This window comes from Berghia stephanieae, chromosome 3 (genome assembly GCF_034508935.2).
Source record: "Berghia stephanieae isolate SIO BIC M18660-M18661 chromosome 3, UCSD_Bste_1.3, whole genome shotgun sequence".
Taxonomy (NCBI): domain Eukaryota; kingdom Metazoa; phylum Mollusca; class Gastropoda; order Nudibranchia; family Aeolidiidae; genus Berghia; species Berghia stephanieae.
In genome coordinates this window covers 40,930,494-40,957,885 of record NC_088362.1, presented here as the reverse complement: position 1 = coordinate 40,957,885, position 27,392 = coordinate 40,930,494, and the positions used below count along the sequence as shown (strand labels likewise).

Here is a 27,392-nt window from a genome sequence, read left to right as displayed (position 1 = left end):
CAAATTTCATTGTAATCAATTTATAAAACATTCTCTCTTACTCTTCTATTTCCTACTGCCATTTTCCGTTTTTGCTTTTTTAAAGGAATATTCAAAGGCTATGGAGAAGTTCTTTGTTTTATAATTTAAAAGTAAAAGATCATAATGATTTTATTTATATTGTTATTTGGAAAGGCAAACTTTTACACCATATAGAAATCAATATATGGATGGCTGCCAATCATACCCAAAGCTGCAGAATCAAAACTTTATTAAAGTTTGCTAATTTGTAATTTGGATGAACTTCTTGAAGAATCTTAACAAGTCAAAAATTATTTTTTGTGGGTATATATTTCCTATAATGGCAATACCCATAGATCAGAGATACTTTTTTGTCTCTACATTCATTGTCCCTCTTTATTCAACAGAAGACAGAATGGTAGTAACTTGAGCCTTCCAGAAACGGGAGGGGCCCACCGAAGTCCAAGCATGTCTCCTAAGCTGTCACATAAGGGCCTTGCGGGCCTTCCCAGCAAGCCCCCTGTCATCAACAACAACCCTTTACTGGTTAATCCAACAAAAGTTAGTATTAAATCTCCTATTTGTGCATGTTTTGACTCTTTTTTATTTCCCATCAGGATTATAGTTTATTTTTCAATAATTTTTTTCCCAATGACGATGGCTGTGAAGAATCTGAATATGTTATTCAAAAAGTATTGGAGCACCAATATCTGGTAGAAATTTCAACTTTTAACTTTTGTTTTCCAAAATTATTTTTTAAAAGAAATGACAAGGTGACAAAAATATTTGATAATTAAATTTTTTTTTTTTTTCAGTTGATTATGCCCCTTAAATTATTACAAAAAATTCACATTTTTTCATATCTTGTTAAATGGCCTTTGAACATTCTCTGTTTTGCAGTCAAATAATTATAGCTGTCTTTGTAGATTATTGACTCTATTTATTATTCCTGAAGCCAAAGCAGCTTTAAGTTACTTGTACTGTAGGTTAAAAATGAAATACTTTTGACTCGGGACATGACAGCTACAGGGTCTATGACGCTCCGAGGTTGACAAGGTTTTGTGAAGTGAAATGGCCATCTCAGAGAAATTAAAAGTTTTGTCTGGAATAAAACTTGACAATAGTTCCCAGCAGTATTTCGAGCTCAAACTTTTCAGTTCCAGTTTTTATTACAGTCTGACTCTTGAAGACGTTTGTCTTGTATCGTTTCAATACATATGAGTTGTATCCACTCTTTTCTCTTTACCTCTCTACTGGTTCACAAAGGTACCCTTATTTATTTATTTTTTTATGTCACATTTTTGTTTTATTGTTTGTCTTCTTTATTTTTTAAATCTTATGCTTACTATGTTGTGATTTGAGTAGAAAAGTGCCAGAAGACAATAGAGAATAAAAAAATTTTTCGCGGCGGTGGTGGGGTTTGAACCTGCGACCTTATTGGTACGACAATCCGCCTGGCAGGTGAGAGCGTGGCTCTACCGTGTGAGCTATCCACGAACACAAAAATATTCGTTTCAAACTCAGTCATTTCTAGATCCCTCTCTCACCCACTTCTTGAGACCGCCGATTCGTTCACCACCATCGCGAAGTAATTTTGACCAGCAGTTAAGCTTAATAGCCAATATTCTCATCACAAACATATAACATAGAAACGATTGAGACATTGAGTATGCTCCGGTGTATGGGGTGAATTTTTAATTCAGAAAAGTGAGTGGAGCAGGCACTTATGTTGGTAACAACAAGATATGAAGTGAGTAGAAAAGTGCCAGAAGACAATAGAGAATAAAAAAATTTTCGCGGCGGTGGTGGGGTTTGAACCTGCGACCTTATTGGTACGACAATCCGCCTGGCAGGTGAGAGCGTGGCTCTACCGTGTGAGCTATCCACGAACACAAAAATATTCGTTTCAAACTCAAAGTCATTTCTAGATCCTCTCTCACCCACTTCTTGAGACCGCCGATTCGTTCACCACCATCGCGAAGTAATTTTGACCAGCAATTAAGCTTAATAGCCAATATTCTCATCACAAACATATAACATAGAAACGATTGAGACATTGAGTATGCTCCGGTGTATGGGGTGAATTTTTAATTCAGAAAAGTGAGTGGAGCAGGCACTTATGTTGGTAACAACAAGATATGAAGTGAGTAGAAAAGTGCCAGAAGACAATAGAGAATAAAAATTTTTTTCGCGGCGGTGGTGGGGTTTGAACCTGCGACCTTATTGGTACGACAATCCGCCTGGCAGGTGAGAGCGTGGCTCTACCGTGTGAGCTATCGACGAACACAAAAATATTCGTTTCAAACTCAAAGTCATTTCTAGATCCCTCTCTCACCCACTTCTTGAGACCGCCGATTCGTTCACCACCATCGCGAAGTAATTTTGACCAGCAGTTAAGCTTAATAGCCAATATTCTCATCACAAACATATAACATAGAAACGATTGAGACATTGAGTATGCTCCGGTGTATGGGGTGAATTTTTAATTCAGAAAAGTGAGTGGAGCAGGCACTTATGTTGGTAACAACAAGATATGAAGTGAGTAGAAAAGTGCCAGAAGACAATAGAGAATAAAATTTTTATTCTCTATTGTCTTCTGGCACTTTTCTACTCACTTCATATCTTGTTGTTACCAACATAAGTGCCTGCTCCACTCACTTTTCTGAATTAAAAATTCACCCCATACACCGGAGCATACTCAATGTCTCAATCGTTTCTATGTTATATGTTTGTGATGAGAATATTGGCTATTAAGCTTAACTGCTGGTCAAAATTACTTCGCGATGGTGGTGAACGAATCGGCGGTCTCAAGAAGTGGGTGAGAGAGGGATCTAGAAATGACTTTGAGTTTGAAACGAATATTTTTGTGTTCGTGGATAGCTCACACGGTAGAGCCACGCTCTCACCTGCCAGGCGGATTGTCGTACCAATAAGGTCGCTGGTTCAAACCCCACCACCGCCGCGAAAAAATTTTTTATTCTCTATTGTCTTCTGGCACTTTTCTACTCACTTCATATCCTGTATGTTGTGATTAAGATGCAAGATTGTTATTAATTTGAGTGACAATGATAAAATATGATTTAAAACAGAAGCCATCTGCAAAGGAAAAGGAAAGGAAAGAATAGATAACAATTTTGTTCTACAAATCACAACTGACTAATTTTGTTGTCATTGGTAAAGCCTTTCAATATCTCACCATATCTTAAAGAAGACAAAACCTCATGTCCCAACTCCACAGTACATGTCATTAACCAATGAAGGTGGCCGGTTGAGACGGGATACAGTGTTTGCCCGTGGCAAAGATTTTGAGATTGTCCCAGAATGCATTTGGAGGGCTTTGACCAGTTGGTATGGAGGCGGCCCAGCATTGCCCAGAGTGGTAAGTACAATATCACAAACCTTTTTTCCTTGTCCAGTGCTCTGTCATCTTTCTGAAGTTCTTCCTGATTTTCAAGGGGTTTGTTTTTTTTTTACATTTCTTTTTCTCTTAACAGATCGTGTGTCTTTTTATGATTGAATTGAATGATTCAAAAGATTTGGGTTTTGATTCAAATTTGGGATTTATGCATCTGTGTATAATTGGCTTTGTATGGATTCCATTGTTTTACTGACCACTGGCTGGCGCTGATATGACCTTAATGTGTTGCAAGCGCCGTAAAACCCTCAAAAACAAAAAAAAACTGACCACTGGGTCTTTTTTTAGAATCAGCTTGAAATCCTTCTTATCATAAGTATTTTAAGGCTTATTTTTTTAAATAAATGGATATCATTTTTATTATATTTTTTTTCTTCACTTTGTTTAATTTTACATTTCAGGTTGGTATATTGGGAGAAAAAAAAAAGAATATGCAAATTTTATGACTGTATTTTTGCAGCAAGTCTAAGGTTATGATGATTACATGGCTCAGTTTTCCTCTTTTCCATTTAGTTGTATTTGTTTTTTACCCACGTCTTGTGTACTTGGCTAAAGCATTTATGTAGATAATGTCACTTGACAGAGGTGTGAATGAGTAAGTGCTTGCAAGAGTTGACAGATTTTTTGGTGTATGAAATGCAAATTTGGTTTCATATAGCCTGACTGGAGGAATAAATGACTGATTTGAAATGTATTATGCATAGCTTAAACTGTTGAAATGCAATATACAGCTCGCATTTTGTTATTTTAAAAAAAAAAGAAGAAAAAAATTTGGGTGGGGGGGGGGGGGGGGGGGGGGGAGTTGGGGTTGGGTTGCTGTTGTTTTTGTTTTTTTGTTTTGTTTTTTTTAATGTGAACTTTTATAGCCAACAGCAACACTTATGTAGGATGAGACTTGATGCCTGGTAGAAACTATTACAATTTTTTCAACAGAGACTAGGCTGTTACCAGCCACATTCTCATTTAACACCTTAGTTTGATGTGGTGAAAAATGTGAATGAGGAGCCTTTACCAAGACCTTAACTTAGCAACCCCCTCCTTTCCCGGGCAGACTTGAACCTGAGATCTATATATGCTCAAATAAAAGACAACGATGTGTTTCTCTTTTGCAGGTAATCAATATGACAGGCAAGCCAGATTTAGAGTTGTACCCGATCTGTGTTCGAATCATGCGTCACCAGACACCGAGCCAGCGGCCACCCCCAGCCACATCATTATCAGGCATGGTGGCAGGTTTTGGTGGGATGGCATGGAGTAAGTATTCTCTTAATTCCCTTTTTTTTCTTAAAAATGTTGGACTCATAATTATAGTACAAAGTTATACAATCATAATTAATGTGGCATCTCTTTCCTTTTTAAAATGTCAGATGTGCTTTGCCTTCCATCAAAACCTAATTTCAATTCATATACTCAGTATTACACATAAAATAATCTTTTAAAAACACTTACTAAAACACTATTTTCGTGCCTTCATGTAAATATTTAAATTCTGACTTGTATGATTAGTAGAATGCAACATTTGGTACAACCGGAGGCAATGAAAAATCCCACTTCAGATTAAGTGAAAATCTTTTTTGTTCTTTCTTTCTTTCTTTCTTTTTTTTTTTGTTGTTGTTGTTGTTGGTCTTTTTGTTTTTTAAACCTAATCAATCTTATCTTCTCAGACTTTGCAGGAAACACAACCCAGCCAAGACGTTACCATGCATACACAGCCTCTTTTAGTCGTAAACACACATTGGGACAGGTTTACGACTTCCTCTGTAAAAAAGTACAATTCTATCGTGAGGATTTCCGTTTGTGGAAAATCAATGCCAAAGATGATGTAAGTAGATACAGTTGTGATTTATGTGGGAATGTATAACTAGTTTGTAGTTTTAAACCTGGAAAGGGTTTCTTTTCATTAAAGAAATCACTGCGCCCCTTTTGAATCTCAGGCTAACATGACTAATAGCTGTTTTATAAGCAATACATATTATCATCAGCATCATCATCATCATATGCAGCTATGTGGTCTAGTCGTATGACACTCCCTTTCGGATGGGAAGGTCCTGGGTTCGAGCCTCGCTCAGCACATAGTTGAATCCTTGGAAAAAGCTGTAAAATGACTATCTGGCCGTTAACAGTGGTGTCTCTGTTAGAAAAAAATTGTAATATCGCCTAACAGGCGTCATGTCCCGTCCTACATTTTAACTGTTGCTGTTGGCCAGGGACATCTTGTAAAGCGCTTTGAGCATGTTTAGTGGAAATTGCGCTATATAAAAGCTCAATTGTTGTTGTTGTTGATGTTGTCATCATCATCATCTTCTTCATCATTATTATTATTGTTATTATTATTATTTACTACTTTTGATATTAATGATATTTCATTCCTTGCTTCCAGCAAAATCTGACTCTCCTTGATGACGAAAATAAAATGGTGGAAGATTACAAGGTAGATGACATGCAGCAGTTGCTTCTGGAAAGTAAGATTTAAAAGATTCCTTTTGTTATTTGAAGTAGTAAAAACAAATTTAAAAAATTATGCCTTTTGCGCCATGATATCATAAGACATCATCACCTAGGCATTCCACAAAGTAATATAGATAAGTCATCAAACAAGATGTCTGATGTCAACAGGAATCACCCATGTTGTCCAAGTGAGCAAATTGGGGGTTAATAATCTTGCTCAAGGAAAAAACGAAAGTGCCTGAAGTGGGGCTCGAACCCGGGTCATCTGGATCACAGTGCAATGCCGTAACCACTCGGCCACCTTTGAAGTAAAGAAGAATTAAATGGAACATCTTTGTCAAGTTAATTGTAATGCTTGCTTTCCCTGTCATGTTATAGTTTTAGGACATTTGTGGCATAAAGGTTGTTTGTTTTTGTTTTTTTACCCTTTCTTTTTTTAATTTGACTGTAGATTTGTAAACTGAATTGATACTAATTTGTCTTTTTTTAACAAATATTTTTCAGTTCGCAACAAAGATCTTACCTGGCCAGAAGAGATGTGCCAACTTGCCAAAAATAAATCATTAAAGAAAGATGTCAGTAACAGTAAGTTGATGTTCCTCATCCATTGGAATAACATTTTAAATATTTCTGACTTTCATGGAGAGTCAGGACGCATAGTAACAACACATTTTTGTTTTACTGTTTCTGCCTTAATGTACGGCTAAAATCAGAAGTAAAAAATGTAACCTGCTTTTTGTCAGCATAAAAAAATTATGTCAACAAAATTTTTTCTCTAGAAATCCATTATCTTTCTTATGTTTAGAAATGAGGGGGCAGCATTCATTCCGGTGTTCACAAATGAAAGAATGAAAATAAATTTTGTAATGTTTTTTATTTATATGGCTTATTGTAATCGGGATATGAAATGATGTATTCGTAGTGCTGCAAGTAAAGACCCTTATCATAGTTTGCAAATAGAATGGTCAAAGGCGTATTGAGTGAGGTGGTGAAAGAAAAAATATCAAATTTATTTCCAATACTCAGTATTGGATAGTACCTTCAACATAATTGTAACCTACTGCATTTAACGTAGATACTTCTTTTCTTTCTTCTTATTCTTAAATTTCATTTTTAATATTTAAAAAAAAAAATTTTGGTGGAGGGAGGGGGATGGTATATTTTCTCCCTGTTCTTGAGACTCGTATAAGGATTTCATATTTTATCCTAGCAACAGGTCTGCCATTACGTGGCTATCAATGCATCATTATTCAGCCTTTTATGTCGATATATATATATATATATATTATTTTAATATTTACCACAATGTTGGAGACAGTCTACATCGATGTTTCAGGCCTTTTCAGCCATCGTCAGGACTGTGTGTTACATGAGTTTGGTTTGTTGTCTGTTGTTCTATATACATATATAATTTTGTTGTTGTTGTTGTTTCCCAAGCCCCCACCCAAAAAGGAGCCACAGGCCTCAACAACTTGGGCAACACTTGTTTCATGAATGCAGCCGTCCAATGCGTGTCCAATACATGGCCCCTGACTCAGTATTTTGCTGGGAATTTGCATCTGTTTGAACTCAACAGGTAACATTGTGTTCAAGACATTTGATGAGAGCCTTTAATTAGTGCATTATTTTCAATGTGTGTTCAAAGTGCTTTACAAGGGGATGCAAGCCAACAGTATCAAATAGCATGTAAGGTTATATCACAATATTTTTTGGGGACAGAAACAACGCAATTACTGGCCAGGTATTTATTTTACACCAGAATATATAGAGGGACCGCAAGGGTAGTAATGGTGTAAAAAACTTGATCTTGAGCTTTTATATAGGGCAATATCCACTAAATGTGCTCAAAGAGAATGAGACATGATGCCTGTTAGGCGATATTACAATTTTTTCAGACAGAGACAACACTGTTGATGGCCAGGTACTCATTTTACACCTGGGTACTATGCGCTGAGTGAGGCTCGAACCCAGGACCTTCCGATACGAAAGCGAGTGTCATACCACAAGACTACATAGCCGCACCTGTACTTTGCATTAATACAGATTTTTTTTCTTTCAAGGTAGCAGATAAGTTAAATACAAATATTGTTCCCAATTTTATGTGTAACAGCCACATGGCAGTGATAAAAGTACCACCTGACATTATAAACATCAACAACTGTATTATGTCATCGTGTTTTTCACATGCACAAGAGCACCAAGAAAAATTAACGACAAGAGCGACAGGGATTCTTATTTGATATACAATGTTATATGTTATATGATAAATTTTTAATAAGATTTACGGTGATGGATGCATTATGTCTTTTTCAATTTGTTATCTTGAACTTGGAAATTATTATTATTATTATTATTATTATTATTATTATTATTATTATTATTATTATTATTATTATCATTATTATCAATCTTTCACTTGTATATTATATTTATTTGACATGACAGAGAAAATCCCCTAGGCATGAAAGGTCATATAGCCCAGCGTTACGGAGAGTTGATCAAGGATCTGTGGAGTGGAACCATCAAGACTGTAGCTCCTCTTAAACTCAGGGTGAGTAGCATTCTCTTTTTTTTTTTTTTGGTTTCTAAATAGAAATCCATCTAGATTGGCACAATGGTGATCACCCTAATGCCCACTATTTCACTGTAAAATAGCACTCTTAATTGGATTCAATAGTCTGATTTCACGTTGCCCAGCAACGGCGGACATAGTGGTTCTCAACAAAGAAAATCGGTACTTTTTATTCTTCATGCTGGCTAGAAGTTTTCATATGTCTTGTGATCAGAATGTGTAAAAGTCAAAACATGATCAGATTTATAATGTTTTTTTCCTCTGGATACGCTTTTATGCTCGTCAGAGAAATATATCATAAGGGCATCTGTCATTGTTCCGATAGTTAAGAGCCAATTACTAAGTTACCATGCGTCATTACGAGGGAAGTGACGTTACGACTGTTGAAGCGTATTGCCCGATTTGTAGAATAAATTTCACACAAATGCCCAGTGACAAGTGATTGAACAAGGGTTTTTTTTTCGATGTTGTCCTCCATACCACATGCAGAGATCACTAGGTATGAATGGTGTGAAACAGCTTTATGTGACTCTCACCAACTCATGGTAATATTACCTTGTGACATTATGTATACTGAGTAATAGGATGAATTTTTCATGATAGCTAACTTTTGCCTCGGTATTGAGTCCAAAACTGAGGAAATTTACATCGATTACACTACCAGACAAGTGTGACAGCAAATACTTAGCTCATAAGTCATCAACATTGAAACACGGCAAACAGATATTCATAAGCTGACAATTTGCATTTTAACATGATGCAAATGTAATTCTATAAATTTTTTAACAAGTTTTTTTAATGGACTTTTTATTATTTTTCTTTCTCCATCAAGAGCTTGTAATCTGTAATGTCAGTCCTCTAAGTACTCTAATCTCCAAGGAAAATGAACAACTTTAAAATTTATAGTTGTGGGTTACACTAATAATTGCTATCAAAGTGAGCACTATGATCCCCAAACATATTGTTTTATTTCATTTCATTTTTGATTTATCTATCTGAGCCATCTTAACTCTTACTATTCTCTCTTTTTACGGAAAGTTTAACTTCATTTCCCTCTTCATTTTTCTTGCCTTTGAAATTATGAGTACACTGTACAGCCTTATAGTTTGTACTTTTCTCTTTTGTATAATTCAGTGGACGATTGGCAAGTACGCTCCCAGATTTAACGGTTTTCAGCAACACGATTCACAGGAGTTCCTCAGTTTTTTATTGGATGGGTTGCATGAGGATTTGAACAGGTAAGTGCTACTGTTTTTATGTGTATATTATACATCACACGGGGGCTCCTGATAGCTCAGTTGGTAGAGCACTCGCTTCACACACAAAGGGACCAATATCGATCCCAGGTACAGTCGAGATTTTTTTTTTTCTGACCTTCTGTCCACCCAGCAGTGATTGGGTAGCTGGATCTGTTAGATCTGGTGGAAAGTATTTTGCGATAGACCAGCGTCCTATCCAAAGGATAGCAAGCAATCGCTATTGTCCGTTTCACGCTATAGAAACTGGGATAAACTCCAGTTCCATGGGCCTAATGGCTCTGAAGGACTATATTTTTTTTTATATACATCACACAAATGAAATCAATGTTTTCTATTTTCTTCATAAAGTCTTTAATTTCAGGATTTGAGTTGCACTTCTATTTTTTTCTCGTTTTGAAATAAATAACAAAAATATTCAGTGATAAAATAATTCTGAGATGATTGGAAATAAAATAAAAAATTACGGGAAGGCTGAATTGACAGAAATGTACGTCAATATATATCTGGCCTACTCACAGGATTGTGGTAAACCATATGACATTAAATATTATATTTATATCACATTTTACTGAGTGCTTTATTTTTCATCATTTACTAATTTTACATAAAATTGTTCTTTACCAATTCCATTTTGTTATCTTTCAGATAAATTCAATTTTAAAATCTGTAACTGTAATGGATTGAAGGAGAGATTAGATTGTTTTTAGTTTGCTTTTTTGTTTTGTGGACAAATTCATGATGAAACTTCTATAAAGGTTTTGAATGTACTTGATACGATATGATTTTGTTTTTACTTTTTCAGGGTTCACCATAAACCTTATGTAGAACTCAAAGATAGTGATGGCAGGCCGGATAGGGTTGTGGCTAGAGAGGTAAAAACATTTTTTTTTTTAAATTGAAGTAGTGCTGCAGTATTACGTGACTGACTAGATAAAATAACAATGCAATTTGGGAAGGAGATTTGTTTATAAAGGCTTGAAAACTCTATTTGAATGGAGACAATGTTTATTTGTAATCTGGACTTGTGATTTCCAGAGTGACATTTTCGTAAGGTTGGTGCAAGCCAGAAGCACAATACATCATACGGCCGAACAAGAAAAAGTTTATTCTTGTGAATCAAAAAATAGTATGAAAATAGACATACAAATGAATTTTAGGACAATTTGTTTTTTAACTCTTTAAAAATATTGAATTAGAATTGATTTGAAAGTTTTACCATTATCCCTAAAACATTTTATCAATGTAATTTTATACTTTTTTCCAAAAAAACACACATCTAATTTTGATAAATTATTTTCAAACTTAAATGATGTGAATGGTAAGACAGCTCATTTAAATTTTGTCACAATGTTAAGTAAAAATAGACTTTTAGAGACATAAAACCCATGGGTCCCAAGTTTACTCTGGTTTTCACAATTGCCTGCTACCCTCAGATAGGACACTAGTCTATCACAAAGTTCATTTTGTTACATGAAATCCAACTACCCGATCACTGCTTGGTAGATAAAGGAGTCCGAAAAATATCCCGACTAATCCAGGGACTGTTACCAGTCTTTTTGTGAGTCAAATACTCTAAACATTATGTATATAACATGATCTGAAAGAAATGGTTTCTAATGTTTGTTTTTTTGGGGTTTTTAAAAAAATAAATAGATTAATAAGCTATTGTTAAGGGAATGCAATCTGTAAAGGTAAGCAAGTAATTATTTCTAATCGATGTTAACTCATCTTTCCACCCAGGCATGGGAGAACCATCTAGTACGTAACCAGTCCATAGTGGTGGACTTGTTCCATGGTCAGCTTATGTCCCAGGTCAGGTGTAAAGAATGTGGCCACATCAGTGTCCGATTTGATCCTTACTCTCACCTGTCCCTGCCACTTCCCATGGACAGCTGTATACACCTGGAGGTCATAGGTGAGTTGTTGTCACTGATATCATCATTACCAGATATATTTTTTTTAAATGAGCTTTTATATAGCGCAATATCCTCTAAATGTGCTCAAAGCACTTTACAAAGGGTCCCTGGCCAACAGCACACTTAACATTTAGGACGGGACATGGGACCTGTTAAGCGATGTTACAATGTTTTTCGGACAGAGACAACGCTGTTAATGGCCAGGTACTCTTTTTACACCTGAATAAAGTGAGAGAATGTGAGTAAAGAGCTTTCTCCAAGGACTCAACTATGTGCCGAGCAAGGCTCGAACCCAGGACCTTCTGATCCGAAAGCGAGTGTCATACCACTAGACCACATAGCCGCACTTTTCTTTGAATAGTGCTCACTTATTTGTCAGTTTTCCTAAATGTCCTTCAATATTTACACTCTCATGAAGAGGCCCCTTGACCTCTCTGTGATCCCATGTTCGCCCCTTGATGATTTTTTAAAAAATCTTTTCTTGCTGAAATTATGATTTTCTTTTTTTCCGGGGGTTGAAAGTTGTCTGGGTATTCCCTGAATTCCAGGAATTTTTATTTTGTATTTTGCTTAAACTGTGCCAAGATTATTATTTTTTTCTATCACAGGGAATCAGCAACGAGAATTAGCAAAATAACCCGTTTTATTATATTGCCATTCTTTGAATCACTTCCCACTCGATGATTTGAGCCTTACCATCATAGAGGTGTTCAGGGAAAATGATTTACTTCAACTTTTAATACTGTGATTTTCGGGGAAATTATTGATTGGCCCCAACTTTCACCTCTGCTCTTCTCACCTATGATATGTTTTGTATCAATCTCTTGATCGATCATTCCACCCATCCATCTAGCTATTAATTCATTTTTATATATATATATATATATCCATTCACAGTTCAAAAACTGGACGGTTCAGTGCCTGTCAAGTATGGACTACGTTTAGCTATGGACGAAAAGTATCGCACTTTGAAGCGTGAAGTATCCCAACTTTCAAACATTCCAGAGGAAGAGCTACTTATTGTGGAAGTCAATGGCCCAATTGTCAAGGTAAGCTGTTGTATGCATTGTCAATGATTCTGTCCTTTTGTCTTGTCCAACTTGACTTAGAAGAATTTCTAGGAATGTGCATCGCAAACATTTTAATTATCTTGGAAGACAATGAGCCAAGATAAGATACAGATCTGAACAAGTGTGTATGAAAGGTGCCAGACAAAACAAGAAAGACAAATACAAGAAAAAAAAGCATCCCAAAAAATCACTCAACCTCGACTGGGGATCAAACCTCAGACCTTCTGATTACCGGTCATCATCCGGCTAGTCCAATAATCAGAAGGTCTGAGGTTTGATCCCCAGTCGTGGTAGACTGATTTTTTAAAATGTTTTTTATTCATGTATTTTTCTTTCTTGCTTTGTCTGTCACCTTTCATATACACTTGTTCAGTGCCCTTTTATCTTTTATCGATGACTTTTCTTTTCCGAAACTATAAATATTTTAAAAAACACCCATAGCTTTTTTCTGCCTTTGTCCACCTATTCTACACCAAATGAAATATTATGCTTTCTTATTCTGCCAGTTTCGTTTTGCATCGTTTCTTCTTCTTTTTTTTTTTCAATCTCTCTAACTGAATGTCAGATTTGAAGGGAAGAACATAATTATGGAATGAAAAGGGTGTTTATTTTACATGATGATGAACACACAGTGATTATAACACAATATAGAAGAAATTTTATCTTTTTTTTTTCTTTTTTTAATAAGTGTTCAAATCAAAAAATACAATAATACTCGAATCTGTAATTGAAAAAAAAAATTGTTATTCCAATATGTGACCCAATGTCTCAAAACAGTATTATTTCGGGATGGACCAGATGCTAAAAAGTCAAATTATAGTTAAACTAGTCAAAAATATGTATTTGTGGCATTTAGAACTCTAAAATATGATATTCCTTCTCCTCTATAAAGCATAACAAACTCAACTGAAGTCTGATAGTTCTGGCTACAAATTCCATTTTCAGCATCTTAATCATCCCGACTTAATACTGTTTTGAGACAAGGGGTCACATATGAGTTTAACAGTGATACAAAAAAAAACATAGAAAATAACTCAAATCATTCAATGGTGAAATGAAATAATTTTAAAAAGACAATATTGAAATTACAAGTTATCACGATTTGAAATCAACACAATTGGTAAAAAACTCCAAACATTTTGTTCAACTCATTCCCCAATTTGCTTGCTTAATCAGCTATTTAATTGTATTTTATTTGTCTTTTTTTATGGTGGGGAAAGGGGGTGGGAGGGGGGGGGGGTATTTTAAATGTTGCGTGTTTGATTTTGTTTTGTGTGTATGTGTGTGTTTTTTTAAGAATCGGTATGAGACAATAATGTTCAAAAGAGGTTGATGAGGGGATTTAAAAATGCGCTTTTTTAAGGGCAAAATCCACCATGTGCTCTAATGGCTTTACAAGATGTTCCAAGCTAACAGCAACACTTAGCATGGAAGATAAGACTTACACTTTTAAGGCCCATTACCAATTTTTTTTTTCGATAGACACAGCATTGTTACTGGCCAGGTACTCATTTTACACCTGAATGTGGTGAGAGAATGTGAGTAAAGAGCCTTTTACAAGAACTAAACTTTGCTATACCCACAGTGGGTCTCGAACCAGGTACCTATAGGTCCAAATGTGCGGCTATATGGTCATGTGGTATGACACTCGCCTTTGGACTGGAGGGTCTAAGGTTCGAGTCCAGCTCGGGATGGTGCATAGTTGAGTCCTAGGAAAAAGCTCTTTACTCACTTTCTCTCACTTTACTCAGGTTTAAAATGAGTATTTGACCATTAACAGTGTTGCCTCGTCCTACATTCTAAGTGTTACTGTTGGCTAGGGAGTTTCATAACACAAGACCACAAAACCACGAAGAATAAGAGAATCATATTTGTATTTTTATGTTAGATAATTTTACTGTTACATTGATAATAGGCATTTATTAGTTTTAAACTATGGGCAACAAAAAAAAAAGAACTTGAGAGGCTGAGATTTCTTTGGGAAAACGAGATTAAGGATTTACTGAGACAATTATAGATAAAAATATGAATGAATTGGAGGTGGGGGAGGAGGAAGAAGGCATCAAAGAAAGTACTAGAAATTCATTTTTATATAAATATCACATATCACACATTGGATTATACGGATTGTGGTAATTCTGATCATAATATTATTACATTTACAATTTATATCATAACATATCATCACATCAATATTCAGAGCGATTGGGGATTTTAACATAGCAATAATATATTGACTCATGGTTCAACTGCTTGGTATATTTAACTCATGCGAATGGACCAAGTGCTAATTGGGAATTGTGCCATTTTTTATTTCTTTCTTTCTTTCTTTCTTTCTTTCTTCTTCTTCTTCTTCTTCTTCTTCTTCTTCTTCTTCTTCTTCTTCTTCTTCTTCTTCTTCTTCTTCTTCTTCTTCTTCTTCTTCTTCTTCTTCTTCTTCTTCAGTCATTGGATCAATACGGACACATTGCTTTCTTTTCCAATTTTTATCATATCCTTGAGATTTTTAAAGTCCCGTCCTGTAGCTTTTACCTACACTCCATGTATTTTCCGGGAAAGGCTATATATAAACCAAGCAGATCAAATGAATATTCTGTCAAACTACAAGGTAGACGCATCAACAACAAGTAACTTCACACTATTTTTTCTTGCAACAATGAGGACACAGTAAACGGTATAGTTGTGATCGAAAAGCCTCATTGATGAAGGAATACAGAATGGGATTGGCTGCACTGTGGATGAAATATCCATAAAATGGGATTGGATGGGGCGGCACTGCCTCAACACTCATTAGGAGAACGGGGGCAAAACTCAGGACATAGACCACTGTTACAAGGAACAGCACTTGGGCTGTTTTGACCTGGGCTCCATTATAGCGACGCTGGGGGTCTCTTCTAACCTTGACTCCTTGTCCTCCTGCTTCTTCTCCATCACAATGCTGTCCTCCTCCTCCCCCTCTCTCACTTGTACTCTCTCCCCCATTTCCAAGTCTTCCTTGCCCTCTTTTTCCTTTGCATTTCTGGTACATGAGTTGTTTCTGTTGTTGATTTCTATTTGATTGTTTTTGGTAATGATGAGAGCAGTTCTGTTTTCCAAAATGATAATCTTTTAGTGTCGCGTCTCTATTCATGGGTACATCAGGGTTTGGTTGATAGGAGGGTGATAATTTTGATATTTTTGTTTGATAACTGTTTGTGTTTGAGTTGCCATTTTTAAAGTCACCATGGTAAGTTTCATTTACAAATGGATTGGCAAGGATTTGGTTCTCATCGGGTTTTCTTTCAAGTGACATTGCATTGCCATGGCCAGCCGCAATATTTAACAGTGCATAATCTCTTTGATGTTGGGTCCTGCCAAAATCACGGGGGATTTTAATTGCCTTTTCAACATATTCCGATCGATGGAAAAGCCATCTGTTGTTGGCTCCTTCAAACTGGTGATCCTCATCAGCATCATTCTCCACCGAGTCATCCAAATGGATGGTCTCTCTGATGTTGGGAACAGAAGAGGAGAAGAGATGATGAGAGTTTAAGGGATGTACTTTATTTCCAAAGTCACTTTGTCCATTTTTTCTGTCGCTGTCACCTTTTGATCTGATAACGATCTTGGAGGGCAGAGGACAAGAGATGGAACTATGCACAACTTGGTGTCTTGGGTTGTTGATTTCAAACTCATTTTGGTCCCACGTCATCCCTCCTTCTGTCTGGTGATTTAGCCAAGCTCGAAATGGTCCCTTATCGGTTTCAGCTCGACTGTTTCGAATTTGTGAAAGGAGATCCATTTCATCGTCATTTACACTTTTGCTTAATTTAATAGTATTTGCTGAAGTACTTTGATTTTTGTTTTGGAAATTGGGATTAATGATCCCTTTATTATTGTCATCACTCGGCACCACAGAAGTAAATGATAAGTTTTGTGTCCTGCCTGAATCCATTTGTGTGCCTTGATGTTTAGAGTCAATGCCATTTTTCCATGATTTGGAATATGTATTGTTGTAATTAGTCACTACTTGGTCAGTTGTTGTGTTAGTTTCCACATGAAGTATACTTGTTGTGACTGCCTGGCTGTTGTTAAAGTCTTTTGATGGGTTTATCTCGAATTCTTCTCGAGGGTTTTCGATATTTTGTTTCCCTGTCACTTTTGTAGAGCTATTTTGTATTTCAGATAATTTTGTGTTATTTTGTGCTTCTACTTGGTCACCTTTGACTTCGACTTGGATGACTTGTCCCTTTTTCCTGGTCATTTCCGAGTCCCGACTTGAAAGGGCAGAATCCAAAGATTGGCTCCATTTTTTCAGTTTGGTTCTCTTTTTTGTGGGCCAATTGGTTTCGGTTGTGTTTACCACAGTGCTGATTGTATTTTCAGTGGTAGCCTCCACATTTTGAATGACGATGTTTGGGTTCTGCAGTGATGATGTGGTTCTACCTTCAATATCACATGAAGCCTCCTGATTCATCATATGGATTTTAGCCTTTTGCCTCAGAGCAAGCTTCTCAACCGATTTCTTGTTTTCTAACTTTTGAGCTGATGTAGTGAAAAGAGATGCTGCTATAAGTCTTTTCCATCTCCGAAGCCAATTAGGCATTGGAATGATTCCCATTTTATGTTTTGTTTCTTTCCCCGTTTCAACATCCACATCATCCTCATCTTCTCGTGATGAACTGCTCTTGTAATAACTCTTATTGCTTACATAAGCACTTCTAGAAACTGTCAACTCACTGGTGCAGGAGAATATTGCCAAACGAGGTCTCTTTTTATGGTTTGTTTCCATATGCTGTTTTGATGATGAAGAGGAGGAAGACGGAGCATTGAAAAAGGACACGTGACCATCGTCAAGGGAGGTCACACCATCATCAGGCAGTTCATCACGTCTTGACGTGGAGAGTTGTGCTGGTGTTTCTGAAATAACGTTGGCATTACTTTTGCTGCCGCAAAGAAAACTTAATGAAAACGAGCTTCTCTTTTTCTCAGACTTGATTGTTTCAACCGTTCTTGATTGACTGTGATTTTTATTTCGTGTGCATTTGCCATACTTTGCCCGTGACTTGCAATCGCAGTTTTTTCTCCTTTCACTTCCATTATCTCTACAGTTATGTTTATCAATTTTTGACGAAAACTTAGCATTTGATTCCTTATCACAATTTTCAGAGTAACAACATTTTTTATCATTACAACAATAAGAACCGATTTTACCAACTTCATTATCATTTCCACAAGTCCTCATTTCGTCTCTGCAAGTTTTTACACATTCATTTTTATTTTTTCCTTCTTTTCTTATACTTATATCAACATGATCATCATTGCCATCATCATCATCGTCTTCATCATCTTCTTCCTTATTTTTGTTGAAAGCCTTGTTAAGCCAACCTTTAGTAATACTTCTACCACCTTTACACACGGGCCCATCATTAGTTTTAGCAGCGCATCTGCCCCACCTCCTACTTTGTCTGTACACCGTTCTGAAGACAAGTCCATACATCACCATGACAACCATCAACACTAGCAGAAATTTAGCAGCCATGGCTTGCCAGTACCTGTCTACAGTTTCCTTGGAGACGAGAAGATCGTTCCCCATGCACAGGCCCAGATAGATCTTGGGTTTTCCCGGTCCTTCGCCTGCTTGATACACGCCCATCCTCAGCATTGGGGGAATCCCCAGACATATGCTGATTGTCGCAGTAGCAAGTAGGATTTTTCTGTGGAAGAGAGATTGTTTTTTTTTAAAGTTTCATCCTGAATCATACTGATTAATTGCGTACATCTTGATCCAGTTTCTCAAATAGAATATTATGTTGAAATATTGCGTTTGTAACTAGAGGTGGATGAGCGGAAATGGGTGGGGGGGGGGGGGGGGGGGGGCACATCGCACAAATACCATAAAGCTCTGTAAAGGCTTCTGCTTTTAAAAGAAAAGATAAACTTTTCTTTCATAAGCTTTTCTACAGTAGTACGCTATGTGCTTAATATTTTGCCTGCCTTTAATGTTATGATTTCCTTAAAACATTGCTCTGTAGTAAATTAAAAGTTTCGATAACACCTAAGGCTAAAAGTGAGGTTTATATTATATTATTATCAGTAATCAAACCCCCATTTGTAGATGCTATTAATGTTCTTTAATATTTGTTACCCAGTTCTGCTGTTGTTTGTGTGTTTGTGTGTGTATTTGTATGTATGTGTGCGTGTTGTGTGTATAGATGGGAGAGTGTCTTTTTCGTTACTCTCTACTGGATGCAGAATGGTTTCAGTCACAACTTTTCACCGTATATATTTCATAAGTTATAAAGCTGCTCGATCTGATGTCTTTTCATTGTTGTTGTTTGGTTTGTTGGATTTTATTTTGTTTTGTCTTTTGGACTTGTTGTTTGGTTTATTTTGTGGTCTACATTTGTTTGTTTGTTTGTTTTGTTGGTTGTTTTTTTGTTGGGGGGGGGGGGGGTTCATTTGTGTTTTTGTTTATTTTAATTTTTGTTCGTTTTGTTTTTGTTTGTTTTTTTCTTTTGTTTTTGTTGCTGTAATTTGTCTGTTTGTTTGGGATATTTTTTGTTTGTTTTTTTTTTTTTTTGTTTTTTTTTTGTTTGTTTTTTTTTGTTTGTTTTTTTTTGGTAAGTTCTGTATGGTTTTAATTTTATTTTAAATCCTTTTCTACCACAATCTTGATTTAATTTCTACTGATATTGCGAATCGGTTCTTACTTTGCCGTAGCAGTAGTTATCTGTATGGACCTGTCAACTCGGCAGATCTTGACGTAGCGATCCACGGCCACTGAGGCTAGAATAAGGGTAGAGAGGGGGATGGTGGAGCAACGGATCAGCTCCCAGCCTTGACATAGGGCGTCCCATCGATAAGGGATGTACCTGAAATATTCAATTTTTTTTTTAATTTAGAAATAATAATAATAATAATAAATGGCATTTATATAGCGCTTTACCCCTTTGTCACAGGCTCTAAGCGTTTTACAATGATATAAAACAAAACATATTACAGTAAGACAAGTTTGATGGAAAAGTGATACGAATTCAACTTACTTTTTGAACATGGAAAAGACAAGTAAGACATTTGTACAGTTTGTTTGGAGTTTGGGGTTTTTGTTGTATTTGGGGGGAGGGTGTCATTTTGAAATTACTTTTTTGTTGTTGTTTATTTGTTGGGAGGTATTTGTTTTTGTTTTGTCTTTATTTTGTTGTGGTTGTTTTTTGTTTTTTTGTTGTGTTTTTAGGGGGGGGGGGGGAATATTCACATTACTCATTTGACAACAATGATAGAATTCTTGGTCATCTCCGCACTGCAAGGACAAATTCAATGCCAATACGTCCAAAAAGTGTCGTTCGTGCCGTTAAACTCTTCTTAACATGCGATCAAACAGGAAAAGATTGTCACGAATCGAATGTATTGCTACTGGACCCTTTGGAAAGAACGTTTTTCTATCGCAAAGAATTTACAAAGCCACCTGCCCAATCATCGCTGGGTGGACAGAGGAAACCGTATGCAAAATCTGTCATCTAAATATTCATAATTTTTGGGAGATAAAAATTGTAGTCGCTATAGTTGAGTTTTAAAATCACCAATTTACCCTCATAAGGATTGAATAACACTTCAAAATCCTTGAAAGTATGTAGTTCTGAAAATGGAGCAAAAATTTCACAAGTCTAGTAATGAGATGTCGTTGAGGAGTGGAATTGCTGGTTGTACCGTCGGACCTAATCTCGGTCGTATTGTAAGTCCAAGGCCGTAATTCTACATCACGGCTACATAGTCTAATAAATGGTTTGTGTGCATGTGTGTGAGAGAGAATGTGTGCGCGCGTATGTATGTGTTTATCTGTGTGTATATGTGCGTGTGTGTGTGTGTGTGTGTGTGAATGAGCGAGTAAATGGATAAAAGTAAAAGAATAAATTTATGAACAACTTGTAAAGCGCCTCTGAACATCAAGGATTGCACCACATCACTTGACATTACCACGTCACATTACGATATATACATAATTAACACATATTAATCTCTTTTACATTTACAATTCAATTCACATTACATATACTATCACATTCATATTATTCCACCACATTACATTACATTACATTACAATATAACAATATATCATTTTACATCACATGACTTGACATCACATTATATTACAATGCATAACACTGACCACTCTTTAAGCAACACTCCGGGTAGAACCACCAGACAGATGATGAGGTCAGTGACAGCCAGAGCCTTGATGAAGACCGTGGAGGCCTGTTGCTGGAGGGCTCCTCGTGAGAACACAGCCAGTACCAATATATTTCCTGGATCATAACAAAACAATATTTTTTCAATGAGATTGATAAGGTGACAGTCAAGTTAAATGAGAATAATTGCCGTTTACGTATACATATCTAATTGTGCAATATTCTACAGACCATATTTGCTGTTTTGTCGCAACTTTTTTTTAAAATGCTGTTATATAACACTGCATCCACTAAATATGCCAAGAGTAATTTACAAGGGATCCCTCATCAACATCAACTATTAACATGTAGGCCAAGACGTGATGTACTCGAGTACATTTTATTCTCGAAAAATCATCGCTGTTGGCTGCCAGGAACTCATTTTTGAACTCCCTAAAGAAATATTCGACAACCCGATATCTGCGTTCCTCCAACGCCACCACCCGTTTGGCTATCCCACGCATTCGTACTCGTACATAAGCGTACATGGTCCTTTTCTCATTTTGGTACCGAACACCCCGAAGTCCAAATCATTGTCTGTGTTCAAGAAATCATTGAGAGCATTTCTGTTTTGATGTCATGAACTTTCTTTGATATTGTTTTGTGTTGATATAAAGTGCCAAGAGCCTCATGGTTGAGGGTACCATGCGCTCTATAAGAGTCTATTATTTTACGAGTATGTTGAGAAAATGTGAGTAAAGAATTTTTGCCAAGGATGTGAAGTTTGCTCCGCTGGACTCGGACGCGAGACCCTAAGGTCACAAACCAAGTTTTATACTAGTCCACACAAAGACCTTCAACTTCGTCAGAGCCTATAGGGTCGTAGATAGCTTCTATAGCGTGAAATGGTTAGTATAGTAACAATAGTAGACTGCAATGCTTCAACTATGGGAACGCCAGTTATAATATTAATCAAAGACTTCTCTACGCCCCATCTAATAATAATTAGTTCGCAGCGTTGCATCACATTGTATTATTTTAGCCGGGTTTTTTTTGTTTTGTTTTGTTGTTTTTTTCGGGGGGGGGGGGGTATTTTTTGTTTGTTGTTGTTGTTTTTTGGTGTTTTTTGGGTTTTTTTTTGTTTTTTTTTTTTTTTTTGGGGGGGGGGGGTTGATGAAATGAATTAAGAAGATGGTCTTTCTATCTCACCTGTAACACCGAATATAAAGACAATGGCTAGAAAAACGGTGAGGGCGATGTTAGTGTCCATCTGTGACGATCTCATGATGTCGTACACTTCATCCAGGTGGCTCGTCAGCCAATCTGATGAAAAGTTAAAATAATTTTTATTAAAACGTGAGCCGACAGCAACACTTGACATGGAAGACAAGACAATACTCCTGTAAAATGCTATACGTGTTTTGTTGGGAGTTGGGGGTTTCTTTTGGAGTTTTTTTTTTTTTTATTTCTTTTTTCTTCGACGGACAAAATGTTCTATCTGTCTATCTGCCTGCGATCAATTCTTACCATCTGAGTATGGTGAAGAAAACGCTTTTCTCCGAGGATCATAATCCTATTGTCAAACATCTAGACCACACTCACTCAATCTTCTCTGCGTCGTCAGGTGCTTGAGGCAACAGCAAATGATCGCCAAATATTTCTCCTCCAGGTTTTCTTAGGTCTACCTCCGTTCCTTTTTCCTGGCAGGAGACCAGCATAAGGGCTCAAACAGAGTGGAGTCGCTTTGCTGACTTTTTACGCGCCTCTATTTGATGATTCGTTTACGCGCCGACTGACACTAACGGTGTCCATTCTGTTTGAGCCCTGTCAGCGTTCCATCAGTGTGTAAAGTTCAACTGAGTGACCCACCGTAGCCATCGTTATGTTATAGCCTGACACTGAAATCCAAAAAGACTGGCAGTTTGACGTCATTATTTGGTTTTTGCACGCCTAGTGAGTTGTCGTTAGTAGAGCTCATGGAAACAAGTTATTTCATTGCTTGAACTATTGAATACAACTCACGATTTGTTTTCTTTTGTGGCAAAAGACTGGCATTTTGATGTCATTTTTTGGTCAGTGTCAGGCCATAACTTTACGAAGGCCACGCTTCCACTCCGTTTGCGTCAGTAAACGAATCATCAAAAGGAGGCGAGTTAAAAAGCCATCAAAGCGGCTCCACTCTGTTTAAGCACTGACGCTGTTCTCGATATTCAAAGCCGCACAAATGCTAATTAGATGGGTAAAGATCGATTTGTTGTTGCGCCTTTCTTTGAATTAGTTATGATGGGTCGGCAGGCCAGGAGATTGCATGTACCGTGGAATAAAAAGTATTTAAACGCCCACCCACGCTCCCGCTCTCTCTCTCTCTCTCTCTCTCTCTCTCTCTCTCTCTCTCTCTCTCTCTCTCTCTCTCTCTCTCTCTCTCTCTCTCGTTCTATCTGTCTATCTGCCTGTCTACCTCAGATGTCCATCCTTTTAGATTTTTAGATTTGTTAAAGTTAACCAGTATTACGTCATACGATCTTTTGTAATTTTGGTGAATTGCACTTTTTAACACCGGTATATTATTTGCAGATATTATTTTTCGTCAAAATTAGTCAAATTTAGATTTCTTCCCTCTATATTCGCATTTTTTAAAGTCGAACAATAGAGATTAAAACTCGTGAAATTTTGTTTTTGTCTTCAAAATTGTAAGTGTCAGCAAATTGAACTTACACTAACTTCATCCATTGTTAATCACATGAAATAAATGAAAATGTGGAATCGTGTTACACTTTGAAACGTAACGGAGACCCCCCCCCCCCCAAAAAAAAAAAATAAAAAAAATATAGGAATTGTGTGTGTTTGTGTTGGGATGTCTGTGTGTGGGGTTTTTTTTTTTCCCCTTTTTGGATTGATTTTGATTTCGATTGGGTTTTTTTATTGTTCTTTGGGGGGGGGGGGGGGGGGGGGAAATAGGGTTGTATTTGTTTTGTTTTGATTGCTTTATATGTTTTGTTTTGATTGCTTTATATGTTTTGTTTTGTTTTTGTTTTTTTGGGTTTTTTTGTTGTTTTTTTTTTGTTGTTTTTTTTTTTTTTGTTGTGTTTTTTATTGTGTTTTGCTTTTTTGGGGGGAAGGGGTATGTGTCCGCTTAAAATAGGCTTTTTCAGCGTAATTAATTTCTGGCGTTTATCACCACGACCGTACTGAAATAGCATCCGTCGCCTGCAACTTTTGGCATACCTCAGCAAGAAATCGTCTTAATACAAACCCGAAGATAATTAATTAACAATGCACATGCCACGAGTTTATCCTGTTATCTGAGACGTCATAATGTGTGTCCAGTGGCTGACCCTTGTCACTTCTATGGAGTTCAAGGATAGGCATGGAACGGAAAGACTGTTTTTGGGGAGGGCATTACAAATTACATAAAGTCAATCTTTACTTTTAATTAGTTTATGTTAATTTTAAGCCTTTTTTTGTTGTTGTGGTTGTTGGTTTTGTTTTGTTCTTTGACTATTTCTATTTAAAATTCTCCCCCACCCCCCCTCTCTCTCTCTCTCTCTCTCTCTCTCTCTCTCTCTCTCTCTCTTTCTCTCTCTCTCTCTCTCTCTCTCTCTCTCTCTCTCTCTCTCTCTCTCTCTCTCTTTCTTGACGGTTTGTGGTGGCCCAAATGGGAGATCCGGGGGAGGGGGGGGGGGATTTTTTAAAATTACGACACTACTTTGTGTTTAAAAACTACAGACTTGAAGACATTTTGACAGAATTTAGGGATCAGATTTTTTTCTCTCATGAAATTTACAAAGGCTATGATGGTCAACACTTTTATTTTTGTTTGGCAAAGAAAGGCCTAAATTTGGAGGTGGTGACTATTCTGGCGTACTCTGGGGATGGGGGGGGGGGGGGGCTTTTGCGGTCACTGTTGTTGTTATTGTTGTTGTTGTTGTTGTTACTCTCACTGGACAGAGATTTATGGACACTAAAAAAACAGACTGACACACTCGAAGTAACACACACATTCACGGCAAGCGACCATAGAGATAGCGCAGCCATATTCAGTCATTATTTGTTGTTATCGTTTAATCGTGGTATGTTGGAAAGAAATCGATTTTGCTAGTCAGTAATGGATAAGAACGAATTGCGGAGATGTCCAATCCTTCCTTTACAGTGCTTTTAAAATGAAATGGACAATCAAAAGCATGAATATTTTATATAACGCATTCACGGATTCCTCGCATCGATGCAGATTATACCTCATGAATCAGTCACGATGACATATTTATATTTTGGACGGCCCGCCATTTATATGTATTTTCACAACTGGTTTGATATTCGATCTTTGCTCTCAGATCAGCTTTGTTTAGTCTTATTCAATTTGGATGAACCATATCGCTAATTGTGTTGATAATCGTGTATTTATTTCACGTAATGAAAGAGAAGTACATTTTTTTCTCGCTGGATTCTATCTAGAACACTCGGGAAAAGCCAAAAAGCTTGCTAGAATCCGATGCTCATGGGAGGTAACCAATACATTCGGTCACTCAGCTCAGCGTGCTTGGATCTAGCGCGTATTGTAATATTTTATTTGATCTCATTAAAATGGGGTTATGATTGTATCTTGACTTTGAATTTGAATTAGCATCAGCAAATCATCAATCACCATAGCGAGACCTGTTTGCTGACTCGGCAACACACAGAACGCAATCCGGTTATGAAGTGAAATCCGCCATCTGACCTGGCCTGCACACATAAGAAAAACCGTTAAATTTAGGTGAAAATCGATTTAAAGTTCATGTTGGTTGCGAATGTTTATTATACCAGATTACAAGCGAATAAATGCCCAGTGTTAATCTATGCTGTTCATTATTCTAATAACATGATATTGCGGGTATTCGGGGAATATTGAGTTTTTTATGACCAAATTATTCAGAATCACGTCTTCGACTCAAAAAGACATCGAGAAATTGTCATCATATTACATTGTAAAATTTGATAGGCTATAGTTAGCATCAGTTTTTCTGTGACGAAGATGTTTAAAGATATCTCATTTCTGTAATTCTCTGAATTGCCTTACGTTCATTCGAAATAATATGTTCCGCAAACGCTCGGATCTGCTGATTTTGGGATTTCCAAAATTGGCAATGACGATTTCTCGTTGTGACAAAGGCCGGCCTTATAACGTTACAACATTTCCCAACAGCATAGAATATTTTGACAACGTGCACTTATTTGCAGGTCTGATAATCAAATTCCTTATGGGCTCGTTGTTGTAATTGAAATCTCAAAAAAAAAAAAAAAATTAATGACGCAAAATATTGTCCATTACAACAATGTTAAACTAGGCCCATAAGTGGGTTCGGATGTCAGACCTGCATATATTTACACGTCGGTCAAGAAAAGGGTCAATGAAATGATAAATTCTTACCGGAATGGTCATAATCATAGTAGTTGTCGTACCCGTAGTCAGGGTACGAGTCGTTGCCAAAGTTGTCCTCTTGGAAATAATTGACGTCACTCTTCACACCATCCCCGTCTTCGCCGCCCTCGAGCCCCGGGGGTGTCCAAGAACGGCCCCTTCCGCCCGGCCATTTCCCTTGAAGCAGATACTTCTCTCGGAGATTGGTCACGTTGGCCCAAATAGTAGAATTGATACCCCGAAGACCACCGGAGCAAAGAAAGTTGGGATTTACTCCCGTGCTTCCACCGTACGACTTTGCACCGTGGGTTTGTTGTAGACGAACTGAAGACGACGGGTGAAAACCGTGATGAATTTGGCCTTGGTAACGGGACCATGGAATGCCATTGTTGTTGTCTGGGTTGGCGTAGTTACCGTTGCTGGGAGACAACTCTGCCCCGTGCTTGCACCCTCTCGGAGGATGTTGCAGTGAGTTTTGGTCGTCACCCAGTCGTTTTAGAGGTTTGAGGAGGTTAAGGTACGGTGGGTAGTTGTGGAGAGTCTCCTGCAACATTTTGAAGGCCTTGCCGTTCATTTTTTTGGGGAGGTAACTGTCGTGAAAGGCAAATTTTGAAATGCATTGGATAATTGATTATGATAGTATCGTGGCTTTTATTTTCCCAAAAATATTGAACATAATTTGGATTTAATAAATAAAAAAATAATAACAATAGTGATAATGATAATAACAATAGTGATGATGATGATGATGATAATAATAACGATTATAATAACAAAAATGGTGGTGATGATTATGTTAATGTTAATAACTCTAACAAGGATGAATAATAATAATAATAATAATAATAATAATAATAATAATAATAATAATAATAATAATAATAATAATAATAATAATAATAATAATAATAATAATAATGAAGACGGTGATGATAAGTAGGTACCCTCCATTAAACCAAAGAAACGGTAAGCATTTGCCACTGGCCGTTTCTAGCTACATACAGTGAGATCGGTTTCCTTCTTATAATATTATGTTAACTGGATGACTCATCCATGTACTCGTATGCATTACTGTCGACATGTACCTAATTATATTGTGTTCTATATAAAAACAAAACAAAACAAAAAAAGAAGAATAAAAGAAAAAAAATATTTTAAAAATTAGTT

General features: G+C 36.7%; 2 protein-coding genes across 3 annotated transcripts in view; one reads left to right on the top strand and one right to left on the bottom strand.

Moving 5' to 3' along the window:
* LOC144967735 (ubiquitin carboxyl-terminal hydrolase 32-like) overlaps nt 1-27,392 on the top strand; it is a 75,448-nt gene that overhangs the window by 20,538 nt on the left and 27,518 nt on the right. For both annotated transcript variants that reach the window (XM_078905316.1, XM_078905315.1), the window contains 12 exons: nt 408-561; nt 3,239-3,379; nt 4,528-4,669; nt 5,080-5,237; nt 5,796-5,877; nt 6,368-6,448; nt 7,301-7,439; nt 8,309-8,414; nt 9,570-9,673; nt 10,497-10,566; nt 11,435-11,609; nt 12,508-12,659. In XM_078905316.1, coding sequence (XP_078761442.1) covers nt 408-561; nt 3,239-3,379; nt 4,528-4,669; nt 5,080-5,237; nt 5,796-5,877; nt 6,368-6,448; nt 7,301-7,439; nt 8,309-8,414; nt 9,570-9,673; nt 10,497-10,566; nt 11,435-11,609; nt 12,508-12,659 — 1,504 coding nt within the window. The remainder of the gene's footprint in view (nt 1-407; nt 562-3,238; nt 3,380-4,527; nt 4,670-5,079; nt 5,238-5,795; nt 5,878-6,367; nt 6,449-7,300; nt 7,440-8,308; nt 8,415-9,569; nt 9,674-10,496; nt 10,567-11,434; nt 11,610-12,507; nt 12,660-27,392) is intronic.
* LOC144967736 (uncharacterized) lies at nt 15,239-19,539 on the bottom strand. Its single transcript, XM_078905317.1, has 2 exons — nt 19,373-19,539; nt 15,239-18,376 (listed from the first exon to the last, which is right to left on the bottom strand). The coding sequence occupies exon 2, from the start codon at nt 18,322-18,324 to the stop codon at nt 15,319-15,321; it is 3,006 nt and encodes a 1,001-aa protein (XP_078761443.1). The 5' UTR covers nt 18,325-18,376; nt 19,373-19,539; the 3' UTR covers nt 15,239-15,318.

Excerpts from the sequence above, each read along its gene's own strand:
- LOC144967736 (XM_078905317.1), bottom strand. The coding sequence starts at position 18,324 with ATGCTGAGGATGGGCGTGTATCAAGCAGGCGAAGGACCGGGAAAACCC.